The 15,670-nt window shown below is 41.5% G+C and overlaps 1 protein-coding gene across 1 annotated transcript in view; it reads left to right on the top strand.

Annotated features, from left to right (window-relative positions):
• The first annotated feature begins 339 nt into the window (after positions 1-339).
• Positions 340-15,670, top strand: part of cfap61 (cilia and flagella associated protein 61) — a 38,121-nt gene continuing 22,790 nt past the window's right edge. Inside the window, exons 1-14 of the mRNA XM_087170414.1 lie at positions 340-482; positions 1,299-1,449; positions 1,660-1,736; positions 4,861-4,928; positions 5,067-5,187; positions 5,927-6,059; positions 7,126-7,317; positions 7,709-7,803; positions 9,124-9,163; positions 9,404-9,540; positions 10,312-10,438; positions 11,577-11,654; positions 12,142-12,348; positions 13,661-13,789. Of these exons, the coding sequence (XP_087026540.1) occupies positions 340-482; positions 1,299-1,449; positions 1,660-1,736; positions 4,861-4,928; positions 5,067-5,187; positions 5,927-6,059; positions 7,126-7,317; positions 7,709-7,803; positions 9,124-9,163; positions 9,404-9,540; positions 10,312-10,438; positions 11,577-11,654; positions 12,142-12,348; positions 13,661-13,789 (1,698 nt within the window). The remainder of the gene's footprint in view (positions 483-1,298; positions 1,450-1,659; positions 1,737-4,860; positions 4,929-5,066; positions 5,188-5,926; positions 6,060-7,125; positions 7,318-7,708; positions 7,804-9,123; positions 9,164-9,403; positions 9,541-10,311; positions 10,439-11,576; positions 11,655-12,141; positions 12,349-13,660; positions 13,790-15,670) is intronic.

Raw genomic sequence — 15,670 nt, 5'->3', positions numbered from 1 at the left:
GTTGACCTCCGGTGCAGCGTTCTGTTACTATGGTAACGGGGTTTATGCCAGCTAGCAACTACCGCAATTAAAAGTTACAGCTTTTATGGAGCTAACGTTACGGACAATTGGTTCTAATTTCACCCGCAAGTAATAGAAAGTTAGCTTATAAATCTAGTATTGTAGTTTCTCAGAAAGGAACCCGCTAAACGTAAGTAACAGCCGTTTTGCTTAACGTTAAAATGTGTTTCTGTTTTGTATTTTTTTTATTGCTCATATACATTACAGTCACCTCGTTGTTGTTTTTAATACGGCTGACGTGATATTGTTTCCCTCCGTTAAAAACCGGTCCAGCTGAAGATGAGGACCATAACTTCAGACAGCGGTGAAGAGGAAAATGTGGCCGTGAGAAGAAGTGAATCAGCGGATGCTCAGGGGATTGACGGCCTCATCAGCTTCTCGTCTCTGTCGGTGTTTGGAAGAGTGAATGTTATTCAGCTTCTGTAAGAAAAACATTTTCTTTGTTAGCTTTAAATGCCAGAAATACACAAGTTTATCAGAGATAAGTTTTATCAGAGAATTTATTTAACTTACTTGTTATTTAACTCTGAACCATATTTAACAGCCTAACTGTAGATGGTGCCTTACATGCTAGGTTATTATTCATACTTGAATAGTTGTATTCATTATGCTGGTCTATTGTCATACTATACAAAGTTACACTCATCCATACACTATAATTCCTTGTTCATTCTGTTAACATTTTCCAGTATAATTACTTTATATTTATATGCAATTTGGTACCATTTGCACTTTCTGGTTAGTACTTAATCTTTGTAATGGCAGTGAAGTTTAATTCAATTTAGTGTAAAATCTTGTGCTATATTAATTTAGTAATGATAGAGAAAAGAAATAAACATAAGGTTGGTATCTTGAATCTTCACAAAACAAACAAACATAAAATATATTAAACTGTCTGGTGGATTCCGATGGTGACAAGTTTTCAGGGTGGAAAAAAACATTAAAATTTACTATTACTTCTAAAACCGCTGTTCATCTGTACGCTCAGTTAATTTCAGCTACTTATGAAGGCAGTACATTTAACCATGTTTGACAAAATGATGACTGGAACATACTGAGCACATGGATGGAAAACAGAGAGGTGGATTATTTATGCTACTAGAGTAGTTTGAGATGTTTCCGTGGACATTTTGTTTTTACATTGTAATTCTGGCATCTGTATGTAAAAAGTCACTAAGTGAGAGTTTTACTGTAATGTAAACATAATTTTATGGTTCTTGTGTCTTCTCTGAGAGCAGAGAGAAAGCCAACCTGGCTGTGACCCTGGCCAATGAAAAGGACGAGATCCTGGCCCACGCTTCCTTCTTTGATCACCCTGTTGGAGATTTGGTGGATCAGGCTCACTGGGAACCTTTCCTGCAGGAACACTTCAGCGCTGAAAACTGCACGGTGTGTGATCATTCTTGAGTTCAGACAATACTGCAAAGAGTTGTTCTTAAGATTAATACTGGTTATTAATATTTTAATGGATACTAATAGTCTTGCCATATGCGCTTGCACACCTATCAAAGTTTGAATTCAAGCTACTTCTTAGATGATATGAAAGTGAACTGACTCTTGCACTGGAGGAAAACTGGCACATTTTTTCCCTCTCTACAGGCACTGAACACACTCTTCCTCCACCTATTTGTGGCACAGTTGAATTTTGCCACAGCAAGTGTAAAGGAGATAATGAGGTATGAAAAGATGAAGTCACATGCTTTCACATGGTATTTCTTGTGGTATTTAAATCTGAAATCTTCACTTTCCAAATTTTTCTTGTGTCAGTTGTGTCACTCATCTGAAGAATAAAAAATAGCCTTATATGTTGTTAGGGACAGAGCAGTCAAATGACAAAAAAGCACAGGTTTACTTTTCAAAAAAGGGTTTTGTTTCATCCAAAACACATTTCAAAGGTAAATAAGTAAATTTGGTAAATAACAAGGACCTTAAAGGAGGAAAAATACTGCTAACTAACCAGGACCTGCCCTCAACTCACTGACTTTACAGAGTGACCATGAATGGAGACATATATACTGGCTGATCAGCCCATTAGAAACTAAAAGGGGAAAACAACACAGAGAGTAACTGAAACTAAATACAAAGAAACAACATTACCCCCCATGATGATACAGCCCTTGGTCTGGTCCATTTCTTGGGCCTCTGTATTTATTCAGGCTCCGCCCTTGTCCAACTCTTTTGGCCAAACCAGGAAGGAGGACTGACACAGAGGACATGGTAACTCAGAGACAAAGATAAATGAATTAGTTCTTCCTGAGCAATGTAAACTAGATGTGTGTCCCTTATTTAGAATGATATAGGCCCTCATTTATCAAACGAACGTGCGGCAGAAAACCGTGCGTACGACCGTTTCCACGCAAGCTTCGGCGTTTATCAATTTGGACTTGAGCGGACGCTACGATCAGATCTCACGTCAGGTCTGAGCTCGTGTACGCAAATCTGGATTTGCGGTGCAGCAGCAAAATCTGTCTGAGTCTGAAAATAATTATTAAACAAACCTCAGCTGTCATCAGCATAAACAGTCACATATTTAGAACAGATCAAAACGGATTCTTAAAACGAATAAAACAAGATAAAAAAAATTTGAACTTTAAAAAAGCCCACGTTTTTTACTGATACCACTTTTTTTGTACAATGAAACAATATGAGAGGCTAAATAGCCTAACATGACATGTAAGTATTGCACATTAAAATTTGAAATAATAATAAATAAAAGCAGAAATGTGTGTTTGCAAATGAACTCATGGCAAAATTGTGTAATTGTTTTTGTTTTTTTCCGATGGGTGTGACACAACTGGAACAACAATTAAAAGCATCTAGTGAGATAATCATTGTTGCACTGTGGTTGGTCAGATGTTTACTCACTCCCCTATTTAAACAGATGCTTTGACAGTTATCAAATCATAACGATGGCAGATTTACTGGTTTTGGAGGAACAATACGCGCGTGTCAGACGTGAGCATGTTTTCAGAGACCGCAGGGATCTCCTCGTTGCTGGGTTTCCAAATTTGGTTGGAGCAATTGATTGCACTCATGTGCGTCTGAAGGCACCATCCATGAATGATTACGCATTCATCAATCGCAAAAACTACCACTCTATAAATGTACAGGTGATTTGTGATGCCAAGCTATCACTTTTAAACGTGGTGGCCAGGTGGGACACACGATTCTTTTATTTTTCAAACAGCTGTGTTGGCGCGCGGCTGCAGGAGGCGGCACTGCAGAGCCAAACTCATCTCCGTCACCCTCTTCCACACAGCGGCTTTATGAGCTCCTGTGATCCCACTATTCAGACTGACAAAAAGCACATCCTTATTTTGCGCCACCTCGGATGTCAGGATGTCGATCTCCATCTCTGAAAAGTTTCGTTTTTTGCCAGTAAATCTTCTCTCCATGTTTGACCTTAGTGGGCGGGGCCTCCGAACCAGGAATATTTAAGGGCGTAACATGTTAATGACGATCGAATTCAGCCGCCGCATTTATCAAGAGCCGATCATTCGTACGCTGGGATTGGTCAGATACGAAAGTTTCATGAATCACACGTGGATCCTATCATACGACCAATTCTGCGCTCAGATCTGCGCCTGTTTTCACGCAGGATTGATAAATGAGGGCCACAGTGTGGTGTCAAATGTGACTGCAAAGAAAACTAACAAAGACTGTGGTAATGATGTGGGAGAGTGTGTGAAACCACAAACTCTGGTCTCTGGATTGTTATGTTGAGGGTGGTGAGGCCGGATGAGTATCACCATGTTTCTGTTTCAGTTGTGTGGCCGTGGGTACGGCCATCACATATGTCCATACACACAGGCCCTCATTTATCAATCCTGCGTGAAAACAGGCGCAGATCTGAGCGCAGAATTGGTCGTACGATAGGATCCACGTGTGATTCATGAAACTTTCGTATCGGACCAATCCCAGCGTACGAATGATCGGGTCTTGATAAATGCGGCGGCTGAATTCGATCGTCATTAACATGTTACGCCCTTAAATATTCCTGGTTCGGAGGCCCCGCCCACTAAGGTCAAACATGGAGAGAAGATTTACTGGCAAAAAACGAAACTTTTCAGAGATGGAGATCGACATCCTGACATCCGAGGTGGCGCAAAATAAGGATGTGCTTTTTGTCAGTCTGAAGAGCGGGATCACAGGAGCTCATAAAACCGCTGCCCGCTCCTGCAGCCGCGCGCCAACACAGCTGTTTTGAAAAATAAAAGAATCGTGTGTGTCCCGGTCACCTGCCCACCACGTTTAAAAGCGATAGCTTGGCATCACAAATCACCTGTACATTTATAGAGTGGTAGTTTTTGCGATTGATGAATGCGTAATCATTCATGGATGGTGCCTTCAGACGCACATGAGTGAAATCAATTGCTCCAACCAAATTTGGAAACCCTCTGTTCTAAATATGTGACTGTTTATGCTGATGACAGCTGAGGTTTGTTTAATAATTATTTTCAGACTCAGACAGATTTTGCTGCTGCACCGCAAATCCAGATTTGCGGACACGAGCTCAGACCTGACGTGAGATCTGATCGTAGCGTCCGCTCACGTCCAAATTGATAAATGCCGAAGCTTGCGTGGAAATCGTACGCACGGTTTTCTGCCGCACGTTCGTTTGATAAATGAGGGCCATGATGTGCTGTGTGGAACAATCATTACAGAGCGCTGAAATGTAAAATGACGATGACACAATATCGTGTTTTGGTTAGAAGCAACCACAAAGTACAGATACAAAAAGGTGTACACAGTCTCTGCTGAATTATAATTCCCTTGTTGTTACACATCATTTTTTTCCAGGGCTGTCTTTAATGCCGTCGCAGAGGTGGAATACGTCTGTCTGCTCAGCCCAAACATCGACGACTTAGGTAAAGAGCTGCTTCCAGTTCATTGTTAACTTCACCTTTCATTTCATGAGACTCATCCTTGTCACTGTGTGTGTGTGTGTGTGTGTGTGTGTGTGTGTGTGTGTGTGTGTGTGTGTGTGTGTGTGTGTGTGTTTCTAGAGCCAGCGCTGCATGGCGTGTTTGAGCCGTTGCAGCGCCTGACTGACCCGGGGCCACAGTGCGTAGCGTTAATCTGCCACAGACAGGAGCACTGTCCGAGGCTGCACATCCGGCCTGCCAGGTGATTCCACACCGTTCCTCCCCACTAACAGCACCTGGCTAGAAAACACACAAACCTGCATATGTAGCTCAGTGAAAGGTTAAAGTGTGGACATACATGTGAACATCTAACTTCTACTTAAGCATGTAAATACATAAACTGGCTAGAATGCCAGTGCCAGAGTGTAAAGGTCTGTGTCCATGTGTAGTGTGATTATAGATCAGCTCTAGCTTCTATATTAATACTGTGAAAGTATCAAAGCCTCAGTCCACAGAGAAATGCACACAGCCTGTATTCAGAAACTGAGCCTTAAAACCAGCCGTCAGGACTTCTGGAACTTTGTGATGTCACAACAAAGCAGTCACCAAGCATCTGTTACTAGAGCTGCAGAGAGAAGATGTAAAACTATATTGAGATGGTTTTTGGTTCTTAAAACCACATACATATCTTTTGGATATCAAATCTTCAAGTAAAACACAGAAAAAAATTGTAAAATATGGGTCCTTTAATATTTAGTCCCGAATTTCTCAGCAGAATTTAATGGACGTGGCTCTACAGTATGTATGATGTTGATCTATTTAGCTGCATTAACTGATATTTTTGGGCACTTGGGGGCAGAAGAACTCATATTATCACCTTATATAGTTCTAATGGTTAGTAAACAGTTGCCTATTCCCACATCCATACGACACAGAGAGACATAATCAGTCCAAGTCATGTTGTAACTGTATCTGTTTGCTGCTCTTTTTGTATATTGCAGGGTTGACGATCACGATGACATTATGCACATATTTGAGAAGCAGACAAAACTATCCTCAGTCGTAGATCAGCCGTACTTCCTGGCAGAAGTCATTGAGGCTCAGAATGAAGAGAGTCACTCTGCTGTCTGTGAGGTTTGTTCAAGCTTTAAGCCTTTTTTTTTCACACACACAGAATTCCATCAATTTAAAAAAAAAAATGTTGGCTATTTTTTTGATTTTAGCTTAATGGCATTGAGACGTAATCCACAACAGCTGTTACACTGAGAAGCCATCACATCGTCTCGTCTGCTCTGTGTGGTCTTATGTGAGTTATGTGATTTGTTCCCAGTCATTTCTGATGCACTCTTCCAGTGTAGAAATGATGTAATAGCAGCTCTCTGCTTTGACTGATTGTCAGAAACCCTGCTGGGGTCCGTTCCCTCGGGACCTGGGAGACGACAGATCTACACCCCCCCCCACCCCCCCACCCCCCCCTCCAGTCGGGCTGACATGTGTTCATGGCAGCATATGGCAGATACGAGCTGATACTTGGCCAAGACATGCTCTCACTGAACATATTGTGTCCAGACATCTGAAGCATTTTGGGCTTTTTGTCTGAATATGTTCAGCGCTCAGAGAACAAACAGTCCAACATTGCCCGAGAGGGTTGGTCTGTTCACTCCACTCAATGCCATAAACTTCAGTTTTATGTCATTTAAAATGAAGAGTTTTTTGGGGGGTATTTTCTCTATTTTCTGGAAGAAAATTTTTTCTTATGTGTCAAGAATATGATTTCAGTCCAAACCCAGATTAACAGCTTTTTGTTCCACATCATGAAACTTTCTCAGCATTTATTAATAATTAACTTTCTAAAACAACATTTGAAGATGATGAAATCTCACTGTATGGTCAGTTTGGCAGCTTTTCTGAAGCTTTCAATCTGATCTTTCCAAGCAGGAGTTGTCATGGAATCACAGATCACAGAATTTTTTTTTTTCGATGACTTTTTGTCCATGTTGCCTGAAGATCCATTTGCTGATTTCTCTTTCAGTAGCTACTGCTGCTCATGCAAACTGCTGAGCTCTTCTTCTGCTGGTTATAGTTAACAAAGCAGAAATGTAAAAGCTGATTACTGAGGAAACAGAAAATGAAAATGGACAAACCTTCATGTACTGGCAGAGACAGTATAATGTGAGTGTGGTTGTGTGTTTCTCCACAGATTGACGGAGTCGCTGTTGGCTTCATCAGTGTCACGTCTGATGTTGATTTGAAACAGCTGCGCAACAACTTTGAGCTCAGTGGATTCAATGGTTTGTACAAACCGCAGCAAACCAAACCTGCTGCTGCTCGTTCTGACCCGAGAGACGATGAAGAGGAGCAGAGGCGGACCCAAAGCTCCACCCCTCAACAGGTAACTGAGCCAGTGTCACGTCACGTGTGTTGGATACAGTCAGACATGGTGACACTCAGAGTGAGGAGGTGTTTCAGTGGTATCAGTCATAATCAGGACTTATGATATAAACCTTTTTTTAATGAAACAGTCTTTAATTGTGATGGAGGAAGTGTTACCTGCTGATATGATATGAAACAACCAGCACCATCCAGCTGTCTAACCATTACTGCATCATATCTATTACTGTTAGGAGGTTTAAGAACAGATGGTAATGCAAAGTGATAAATCTGGGAAGCAGAGTGGAAACGTTACACTCTCCGATAGTGCTGGAGTCATAAACCATGTTGTCTTTACTTCACCTTCTCCTTTATGATACTGTATGTTGTTACTGTCGCTCTCACCTCCGCAGGAGGAGACGCAGGCAACCGGAGCTGGAGGGTTTTCAAAGAAACCCAACGCGTTCTCTATCGAGTTCTTCATCATTGACAAGCATTATGAAATGAGGTAATGCTCCTAAATTCGCATCATACATCTGACAATAATCTGTATTTTTCTTATTGTCAACAAACCAAATGAAAAGACCAAAACCAAGAATGACTGTTTCCCTATCAACAGAGTGTGAATCAGATCCTGATGTGTCTGATTCCTCTGAGCCACAGAGCTTCACTGTCTCCAGAAACTATTAAAAACACATCAGTGAGTCTCACTGTTGCACTGGGTGACATGCTCCTTCATCTCATCACATCACACACACACACACACACACACACACACACACACACACACACACACACACACACACACACACACGGTATTCACTACAGCACCAAATGTGGATTAATCTGCTGCTGAAAATAGTCCCCAACAAATGCACTATTTACTAGTTGTTTGTTGTTTGAGCAGCTGTTTTTTTTTTTAGCAAATTACTGAGACATTTTTTAAAACTATATATTTGTGAACAATTTTTAAAGATTTACATCTTCAGTAGGAGCTAATGGGCTGAGAAATAACTTCTCTACTTTAGTCTAATCCTAAAGTTTAATCCTTTGTTTCTTCCTTATATTAAAATATGGAAATAAACATGGTATCTGCCGGAGTCTGTTGTTGCAATTTGCTTCTATTCTATTGGTTTTTCTTTATTTTTCTTTATTTATTTTTAAAGTAGATACACATTTCGGTAATCAAATCCTCCAATTTAAAACAAATTTCCAATATACCATTTTCAAATATACTCATACGCTCAGTAAACATTCTTTGACTTATACACAATAAAACAAAATACTGCATTTATAAAAATGAGGTATATCTGCAGAATAAATAAGGCAGTTAAAGGTTATCAGGCAACTTCAGTAAAAAAATACTTTTACAAAATTAATATTCTGTAATTCAGACACGCAAACACATTTTTTTTTTTTTTTTAATGGAAGTTTATTTAAAAAGTTTTGAGTTTTTCTCAATTTGGTAAATTTTTGAGGCGGTGCTCCTGCAGCACTGGTGGCAGCCGTCCAGCCTTACATCAGTCATATGCCGTGTTAAAGCAGGGAGAGTGACTGTTAGTTGGCTCCTGCTGAGCTCCTCTCACCACCACCACACCTCCCAGCTGTTACTGAATATGGAGTCGATTCGCTTCCTGCCGAGAGTGAGCATGTTATTAATGAGAGCCGCGCTTAAAGCGACAGCGAGCCGAAGGCGAGAAGTTGAGCTGGAAGCCGCGGGCAGATTGGTCGGCCAGTTGTTCCACCACAATGATCACCGACTTGGCTTTGATTCTGAAACTGGCACAGACGCACATTATCACTTCCCCTTGTTCTTCTTCTCTTCCAGATCAGTGGACGTTATTCCATATGTATTCAAACTTTTCCCTGTGAGTATCATCTCTGCATGTCAAGTTTCGTCAACCAGACAATAAATTTTTGTTTGTGTAAGTCAAAGATCACTGTACCTCAGACACACTGCGTCCATGGGGGGATGAGAAGTCTGTCACACATCAGGACGGACTTAAAGTTTAAGATTCCTGAGAATTCTTTAGAAAATGATCTTTTTATGACGTGCTGAATATCTGCTCTGTGTGTATGTTGGTATTTGTTGTCCTTGTGTCTGTCAGGACCTGGATTTCTGCATCATCACGGTACCGACTCTTTCCAACGAGTTTCCGTTGCTGCAGAGTTTCCTCAGGGTGCCGGCCCGCGCCACCAGCTTGCTGCTTCGCGAACTCTACATTTTCCACCGCGACGGGCTGAGGTGGGTCGTCTCTTAAAAAACCTGCCTCTTGTATGTTTGATTCATTGGTGCTGCCTGTAAGAAACACTGTCAGAAGAGGAGCTCCCAGATTTGCGACTCCTCCTGTATATGAACAGGATCGTGTCTATTTGCTGTTCTTACAAAGCCACTGTCACAGTTCCTGCCCCGGTCCTTCTGCTTCTTGCCCCTCTGTTCCTGTCAGCCACAGTCTCATTCCCTCAGGTCACTGCATTTATATGGAAATCTTCTCACCTGTCATCCCTCAGCCGTCCACCAGATGCCCTCCTGTCTCAGTCATGTGACCTTCCTCTCACACACCTGTTCCCAATTTCCCAATTATCCAGCCAGTATGTAAACCTGCCTGTTCCACCTGCTCTCTGTCAGATTATCTCATGTCTCAATAACTTGTTCTTTGTGTCGTGGACTTCTGGTGTTGCCACCTTACCTGCCTGTACGCCTTAGTCATTTTTATAGTTGCTGACCTCACTTCACTGCACCTGCCTGTGTCTGTGTTGTTCCACAAACAAAAATAAATGCAACACAAAATAAGACGTGAGGCACAGAGGCTGGGCAGAAACTGTCTCTCCTCACGAACTGGCACCTGGAGCTGATCAACCCTGACGTCCTTAAGTACTTTCTACTATCCATCACAAGAAGGAGCCACTGTGGTTGGAAGTGTAAACTAAAATAACACAAACATACACATAGAAAAGGGGCTCTGACAAACTGCTTCTAGAAAAACACATTCAGGTGCATCTTTTGTTCTCGCAGGCCTGTGGACGTGAGGCCGGCTGTGGCTGCAGACCGGCCCGCGGTCTCTGATCTAGTAAAGGGTCTGAGACGGCACGAGTCCCTGCTGCAGGACCTGGACCGCTTCTACAGGACCCGCAGTGACCCGGTCAGTCACCACACTCGTACCAACACATCTGGTTTCACCCTCAGCCACTCGACAAGCTGTTTGTGCTTTCCTCAGACTGTGCTTTTGAATGATGCTGATACAACTCTGCTTTCCCGTAGAGATCAGTAATTGTTTCCAAATCCTTTTGTTCAGTGCACTTTTACAGTTTAATTTATTATTTATTTTATTGATCTATACTCTTCTTCTGCATCCTCCTCTTCTATTAATCTCACTGTACCCCCTCCTCCTCTGAACACCATGGGGCTTAAAGTCTACTTCCATAATATTGACTCTTCCTATCTTCAAAACACGCCTCTTCAAACTTGCCTATTCAGTTGAACTCCAACACTAGTGTTCAATGCCACCATGTTTATTTTATGCAGTTATATTTAATCTATTTATTTAGTATTTTATGCCTCGTATCTATTTTATTTCTTTTACTGGTGCCTATAAAGTATTATATTAGGTTCAGCTAGGTGTTCCTAGCAAAGAGTCAACTGGGTGTACAACAGTACTATAAAGCTTCAGGTGTCTAATAATGAACTGATTTTTAGATAGAGTAGGTTTAAGGTTGGGTGAACGGTGTCCTCCATTTCCAAATTTTTTATTATAGTTTTAACTCATTTGCTCGTCTGTTATCTTTCTTTATGCAGGCGGCCACTAGAGCTACAACTCACCACTGCTGAAATATTTAAAAATAAAACATACTCTATTTTAACCAATTTTCCAACTAAACACAAGCTGGCCCATTAAATGCCTTGTGTCTAAAAAGAATTTAAACTGTCAATAGAGAAAATATCAGGGTTGTAATTGTAATTATGGCACTTTAACTTAAAAATGAAATGATGATTGTTTTGGACCAGGGAGTGTGACTCGAGCTGGTATAATGATGATTGTCTTGGAATAAAGAGGAATATCACACTTTTGCCAGTGAACAGATTGGTGAGAATTCAGTTGAACGGATTTTCCTCTCTGACTGACGCCCCAGCTGTCACTGCTGCAGCTCCAAAACTGATAATTACTTCTCAAATGAGAATGCAGCCACTTCATGTGTATTCATGGCGCTGGACTCGGCTTGTGCTTGAACTCAGAAGGTGCATCCACATGCTCGTGTGTTTGCCTTGTTCTGTCTCTTCAGGACGGGGTGCCGCTGCAGGCCTTCGTGGCTCAGGTGGACAGTCGGGTTGTGGGGATTCTGATCATCAGAGACGAGCAGGTAGTTTTCTAATCCATGTCCTCAGATGAACCTGAGCGGTGAACATTTCTTTTTTTTACCCGTGTCGAGTTTGAAAATTTTAAACGCTCACATTCACAATATTTCTCTTTACGTATGATAATATACTTTTCCCATATTGTTTGACAGCAACACAAGTATTCAGAATCTTTAGTGTTGAAATCATCAGTCAATTGTTCGATTAGCCAATCAACAGGAAAATAATCAACTACTGTTTTGTCTGTAGCTTAATTTTAGTAATAAAATTTTGAATTTTGGAAAAATGAGCTCTTGGTGAAGTCACAAATATCTTGACACAATTCACTGTATTCATAGAAATTGAATTAATTCTGGACAGGCTGCTGTGATAAATGTGCCAATTATTTTATGCAGTTCCACTGGGATTAAAAAAAATTTAAAAAAGGAAAATATGAATATTTGTCCTGGAAATGTGAATCCACATAGAAGATGACCTGAATGTCTCTGTCAGGACGTGGAGTACATCCGTGCCCACTACAACATCGAGAACTTCATCTACTTCAGTCACCACAGCTACGAGGAGCACGCTGAGATTCGCCACTTGGTCCTGAAACCCTCCTTCCAGCACTTCACCAAACACTTGTTTAAGGAGGTCCTCCGGCTGGCTCACAGATCCTGCCTGCACCACAGACTCTACCCCCCCTATCGCAGCCAGGAGGTGGGTGCACAGGGACCTTCAGGCCCTTACTGGCCCTTCATCACCGGGCCCCTTCCAGCCTGTGTGCATGTCTGCTCAGATGCACATTGTCATTAGTGTAATGATCCTCGGTTCATACACTGCAAGAAATATCCCTGACGACGAGTCAAACACAAATCCAGTCATCAGACGAAAGAATTTTCTTCACAGATCCCTTGAATATAAAATAGACTTAGATTTTTTTTTTTAATGCGTCATTTAATTCATGATATTTTGGTGTCCAGAGATAACGATGAAGATGATGATGATGATAACACACTAATGTTCATGACTAATTTTTGCTCTCAGCTAGTTGAAAAACCTTCCTGTATTCTAAAAAGCAACTGGCTTTGGTTTTTGAAGCTGTTTTTATTATACATGATTATAAAAGATGGCAATTAATTAATAAGGCTGCCTTGAAAAACAGTGAATCTCAGTCCTGCCAAATCTTGGCCACGAGCCTTGATCTTTGATATATTCATTAATAATAATCTTTTTTCCTTTTTTTTTTTTAGTGCCTGTAGTTTTGGCAGTAATCAGATGCTCCTTGTTGGTCATCACATTTTACCCATCACCACACACGAGGTGTAGCCACAGCTTCACAACACTTTGTCTAAACTGGACTTGTTTAAAATTGTTCTGCTGGTTTTAAATCTAAAATGAAATCAGATTGAAATCAAGTGAAAATCTGAGTTATAAAGGGGGAAAAATTTTCCTTCCTATTTTGTGATTTCATGTGATACACCAGAATTTTATTTGTGCAGAGAGAACAGCTGTAAGATCCTGCAGCAGTTAAAATAAATGTGACATGAGTTTCTCCATGTATAAACGTTGTCGCTTTAAGCAGGGCACTTTTTGCAGAGTGTGGCCCTCGGCAGGCTTCTGTCCCCGGGGTTAGGGCAGCAGGTGCCGACAGTGCTGCCAGCCCCACCTCTCCACACCATAATAAGACATTTCCTCAACATGTAGAGGCCTCCACTTCCTCTGCTAATTACCTTCCACAAACAAGCACCAGACTGGGAGAGGATGATTTGCAAATAGAATAATGGCAGAGGATAACCACAGAATCCGCTCTGCTCAGGCAGCGGATGAAGCTCTGGGTGTCGTTTCCCAGTTTAATCAGCTCATATCAGCGATGTAAACCTTGCATCATCTAACCTTTTCACCGGAGCTCATTATCACTTTGCCTCCCCATCCCCCCCACCCCCCACCCCTTCACTAATGCTGTTTAACCTCCGAGGGGAGTTTCTCTCTCTGAGCTCACTGACACTGTGCCCTCTTCTTCTGCACTCAGGATTCCTGCGTCCACCATCTGGATTTCGTCCTCAACTGTGCAGTTCCCGTGCACCCGCGACGCCAAATCATCTACCCACTGGAGGAGCTTGGCATCAACGCCCCGTCCAGGCGGATCACCGAGGACCAGGTGGGCTCAGCAGCAGCTGGCTGACAGGGAGCAGCCTGCCAGGGAATGTAGATTAGCCGACAGAGGGAACGCAGCAGGGTGTTAATGTGACCACTAGGCGGAGCTGTTTCAAAAGGAAACAGCTTGTAGTGACAGAACATGGTTCACTTACAGACGGGGAGGGAAACACAGTATGATGGAATGAACATGACATTTTATCATGTAGCTGTAGATGAATTCATAAATTCATATACCAGAAACATTTTTTTACACAGTTCAGTTTCATGTATTTATCTGTAAATGTGAAAACATTTGAAACTAGAAAGTGAAACAGTTATAATGTCGTTTTGAACAATGTTTGTCTACACAGCAGGTAACTGATGCGTTTTACAATGTTGGACTTTCTGAGCTTTAGAAACCACATTTTATTTATGTGATGACGTAAAAGCACTTCACTTAAAGTAATTAAAGTTGTAGCTTAAGCGTTTAAAGAAGTTGAAATGTCAAGTATATTCATTAGAGTATATTTACTGAAAGAAAAGTGATGAAAGGAGTTTGTGTTTGGTTCAAGTGTTGAAGTGTGAACTTTTAATGATTCAGGTTTGATTTGTGCTTTATTTAATTGAGTATCCCTGACTCCTTCATCCTCCTGCTTAACTACAAGATAATGTAGCTGATTGTTGGCACATGATTACATTCAGTTCCTCACTGTAGAGAAGCTGCAGGTGACCTACGCAGACCATAAATCGGAAAGCAAAAGAACTTTTAAAAATGAACAAAATTACTTGACAATCTGCTTTAAAACCCTGACATCTCACACTGATATATATATTGATTCTGTTCTAGCAATGTTATAGAATTGAAGAATAGAAGGTGTTGATTAGATTCTGTGTCTGTAGTGTGGTCAAACAGAATCTGAAACCCCCTCCACCTACACCACACAAAAGAGTGCAACACCATGAATGACTGTGAGAAGAGAGCGCAGTGTTCTCCCTGTTCATCCCTCTCTGTCACGGCGAGCTGTTCGGAACCATTAACACTTCTGCCTTCAGATGTGGTCGTGCAGCACATCGCGCAAACAAGTTAATGCAGCCTTTATGTACATGTGTATATACATGGCTTTTAGTACCTCAGTGTACATTCATTCACACATCTGGTGTCACTTAAAGAGCAACTTTTCCTTCTTTTTTATTAAAATTGAGGTAGCTGGAAGAGTTAAAGCTCCTCCAGTGTAAAGGTCTGTGTCCATGTGTAGTGTGATTATAGATCAGCTCTAGCTTCTATATTAATACTGTGAAAGTATCAAAGCCTCAGTCCACAGAGAAATGCACACAGCCTGTATTCAGAAACTGAGCCTTAAAACCAGCCGTCAGGACTTCTGGAACTTTGTGATGTCACAACAAAGCAGTCACCAAGCCCCGCCCACCTGGACCCACCATCCAAACCTTTACAGGATTTGGTTTCTCTGAGTGTTTTACCTGAAATCTGCTATATTTTTATTGGATCAGTCAGAAAACAGTCAGCGAATCAGAAGAGGCTCAGAGCCTCCTCTCTTCTGATTGGCTCACAGACCTGTTGTTACTAGAGCTCCAGAGAGAAGCTTGAGAGAGGAGATGTAAAACTACACTGAGATGGTTTTTGGTTCTTAAAACCACAAATATATCTTCTTATGGATCAACACTTCAAAATAAAACACAGAAGAAGAAGTAACAAGTGAATAATAACAACCCCAGCAGTAAGTTGTACGGTGACTCATGTGTTCCGATCTGATCTTAATGTGGCTGTGATTTATTTTAATGTCCTGCATTTCAAATATTTACCACATGTACGGCAGTGCTCTGTAGACCTGAGGTGACACCGTGTACACTCGTATGATCATTTCACTCCATAACCCCCCCCCCT

This window comes from Seriola lalandi, unplaced genomic scaffold, assembly GCF_002814215.2.
Source record: "Seriola lalandi dorsalis isolate HSWRI2012SDOR001 ecotype SW California unplaced genomic scaffold, Sedor1 jcf7180002054947, whole genome shotgun sequence".
In the NCBI taxonomy this organism is placed as follows: domain Eukaryota; kingdom Metazoa; phylum Chordata; class Actinopteri; order Carangiformes; family Carangidae; genus Seriola; species Seriola lalandi.
This window is presented reverse-complemented; position numbering and strand designations above follow the sequence as displayed.